This window comes from Psammomys obesus, unplaced genomic scaffold, assembly GCF_907164565.1.
Source record: "Psammomys obesus unplaced genomic scaffold, mPsaObe1.curated_primary_1811, whole genome shotgun sequence".
NCBI lineage: Eukaryota > Metazoa > Chordata > Mammalia > Rodentia > Muridae > Psammomys > Psammomys obesus.
In genome coordinates this window covers 3,845,673-3,848,428 of record NW_026592636.1, presented here as the reverse complement: position 1 = coordinate 3,848,428, position 2,756 = coordinate 3,845,673, and the positions used below count along the sequence as shown (strand labels likewise).

The 2,756-nt window shown below is 36.5% G+C and overlaps 1 protein-coding gene across 4 annotated transcripts in view; it reads left to right on the top strand.

Moving 5' to 3' along the window:
* Positions 1-2,756, top strand: part of Kdm2a (lysine demethylase 2A) — an 85,413-nt gene that overhangs the window by 54,254 nt on the left and 28,403 nt on the right. For all 4 annotated transcript variants that reach the window (XM_055614542.1, XM_055614543.1, XM_055614540.1 and 1 more), the window contains one exon: positions 499-625. In XM_055614542.1, the coding sequence (XP_055470517.1) occupies positions 499-625 (127 nt within the window). The remainder of the gene's footprint in view (positions 1-498; positions 626-2,756) is intronic.

Sequence of the window (2,756 nt, the reverse complement as noted above, 5' to 3'; positions counted from 1 at the left end):
TATCTATCTATCTATCTATCTATCTATCTATCTATCTATCTATCTATCTATCTATTTATCATGTATGCAGTCTTCTGGCCTGCATGTATGTATGTATGTATATACTGTTCTGCTATAGATCCAACCAGGCCTTTATGTATGCTAGGCAAATAATCTGCCAGCTGATTTACATCCTTGATACTTTTTTTTTTTTTTTTTTTTTAAGTTTACTTACTCTCTTCCCCCCTCTCCCATGTAGCCCAGGCTGGCCTTGAACTTGTTTCTTGTCTCAGCCTTTCATGTGTTGGGAAGATACAGACTACTATGCCTATCTCTAAGATCAACAACATTCTAAAAACTGACAAATTGACATAAGTTTTTGCTTCAGATACCACCTTGAGTTTTTTAGATTGACTGACAAGACTTTCCTGGGTTAATTATTGCAGTGATTGAGATTATCTTTTGTGTTCTTTTTTCCTTGTCATTGCCTTTTTTTCTCATTATTCTTTTTCTGTTTAGGTTCCAAATAAATTCCGTTACCCATTTTACTACGAAATGTGTTGGTATGTGTTAGAGCGCTATGTATACTGCATAACCAACCGATCCCACCTAACTAAGGAATTTCAGAAAGAATCCCTTAGCATGGGTAAGTGTTTTGATTCCATGAACTTTTTTAAGACTCACTTCAGATGAAAAATTTACTGCCACTTCATAGTTACAGTTTATAGCTTTTTGGCTTTTGTTTTTGTTTGAAAATTCCAAATTCATTTACTGTGGTTGAACACTAAATATACAATTAGATATGAATTACCAGACTGAAGGAAATACTGTGGATCTGATCTTTGACTGGGTTGCTATATTGATCTCTTTAAGATAAGGGATACATTGTCTGTTTTTGTTAATATGTAGACTGGTTTCATTATATTTTCACACATTTATTTTCCATTACCCTCATGTCTCACCTGACTACAGATCTCCTTTCCTCTTCCTAGTTAGTCCTGGTCTACGGTCTACTTTCTTTCTTTCTTTTCTTTTTTTTTTTTTTAATTTTATCTATTTATTTGTTTGTTTGTTTGTTTGCCTACCTATTTATTGTGGGAGAGTGGGAGAATCCAGTTAGTTTATTTTATAAACTGTAGACATTTGCTTTTAGGATATTTGTTATTAATTTCTTTCATTTGTTACAACAAGCTCTTTGACAGTCCCTATTAATTACCTATAATTACATATTCTCAGCATTAGTAAGAAACACTATAATTTTGGCTGGGCCTGTTCCAACAATTGTTGTAGTCTTATTCTAACTTTTTTTAAATTTTTTTTATTTTTATTAATTACACTTTGTTCTCTTTCTTTTTTTTTTTTTAAGGGGTTTTTTTTTTTCTTTCCTTTATTTTTGTTGTTGTTTGTTTATTTGTTTTTCGAGACAGTGTTTCTCTTTGTAGTCCTTGGCTATCTTAGACTTTGTAGACCAGACTGGCCTCAAACTCACAATGATCCACTTGCCTCTGCCTCCCTGGGTGCTGGGATTATGGTCCTGTGCCAGTATACCTGGCCAGCCTTCCTTCCTTCCTTCCCCCCTCCCCCTCTCTCTCAGAGAATAATTAATTTTTTTATTATGTGCCTTGCTATTTTGCCTGTATGTTTTGTCTATATGAAGGTGTCATAGTCCCTAGAACTGGAGTTATAGATTGTTGAGCTGTGGTGTGTGTCTGTGCGCGCGCGCGCGTATTGAGCCCGGGTCGTGTGAAAGAACAGCCAGCCAGTACTCTTAACTGTTAAGCTATCTCTCCAGCCCCTTTAGAGCTTTATCAACTAATAAATATAATTAGAGTTACTATAGAAGCCTGTGTGAAGGATTATTTACAGATACATAGGCAACAAATGGCTACACAGTGAAGAAAATTTCTCTCCTTCCCCCATAACCATGAACTGTAAAGAGATCTTCAGGGAGAAGGGCTTATAAACAATACTTGACTAGCAATACTTGACTCCTCATATATCTTACGGGAGATTCATTCCCCTGCCCCTTGGGTACTGGGATTATAGGAATGTGCCACCACTACCCAGCACAAATGAGAATTTTATTATATCTATTTGTCTGTCTGTCTATCTATTTTGGTTTTTAAGACATTTTTTTGTTTTTGTTTTTTATAGCCTTGGCTTTTCTGGAGCCAGCTCTGTAGACCAGGCTGGCCTTGAACTCACAGAGATATACCTGGCTCTGCCTCTCAAGTGCTGGGATGAAAGGCGTGTGCACCCCACTACCTCCCGGCTCACAGATGAGAAATTTAACTTTCAAGATTTTTTAAACATTTTATGATTGTGCAGTTAATAAATGGCAAAACCACACCTTGGAATAGGCTGATCGGACTCTAATAACTTTGTTTTTTACTTCTGTGCTTTAACATTTTTCCCAATATCAAGAGATTTCACTTAAGCAATTAATTGGTATCAATTAAGCATTTGTTTAATTAGATGAATGGTAGTTTCTTTTTTTAATTTTTATTAGATTTGTTTTATGTGTGAGTGTATTAGGTATTTGTACTACATGTGCTTGGTACCTCTGGTGTTTACAAGACTGTGTCAGATCCTGCTGGAATTTTAGATAATTCTGAACCATCCTGTGAGTACTGGGAATTGAACCTGGATGCTTTGCAGGTGCTCTTAATTACTGAGCTGTCTCTCCAGTCTAGACATGATTGCTTCACATATACTTTAGTTGGTTGGTTGGTCGGTCGGTCGGTCGGTCGGTCGGTCGGTCGGTCGGTCGGTCGGTC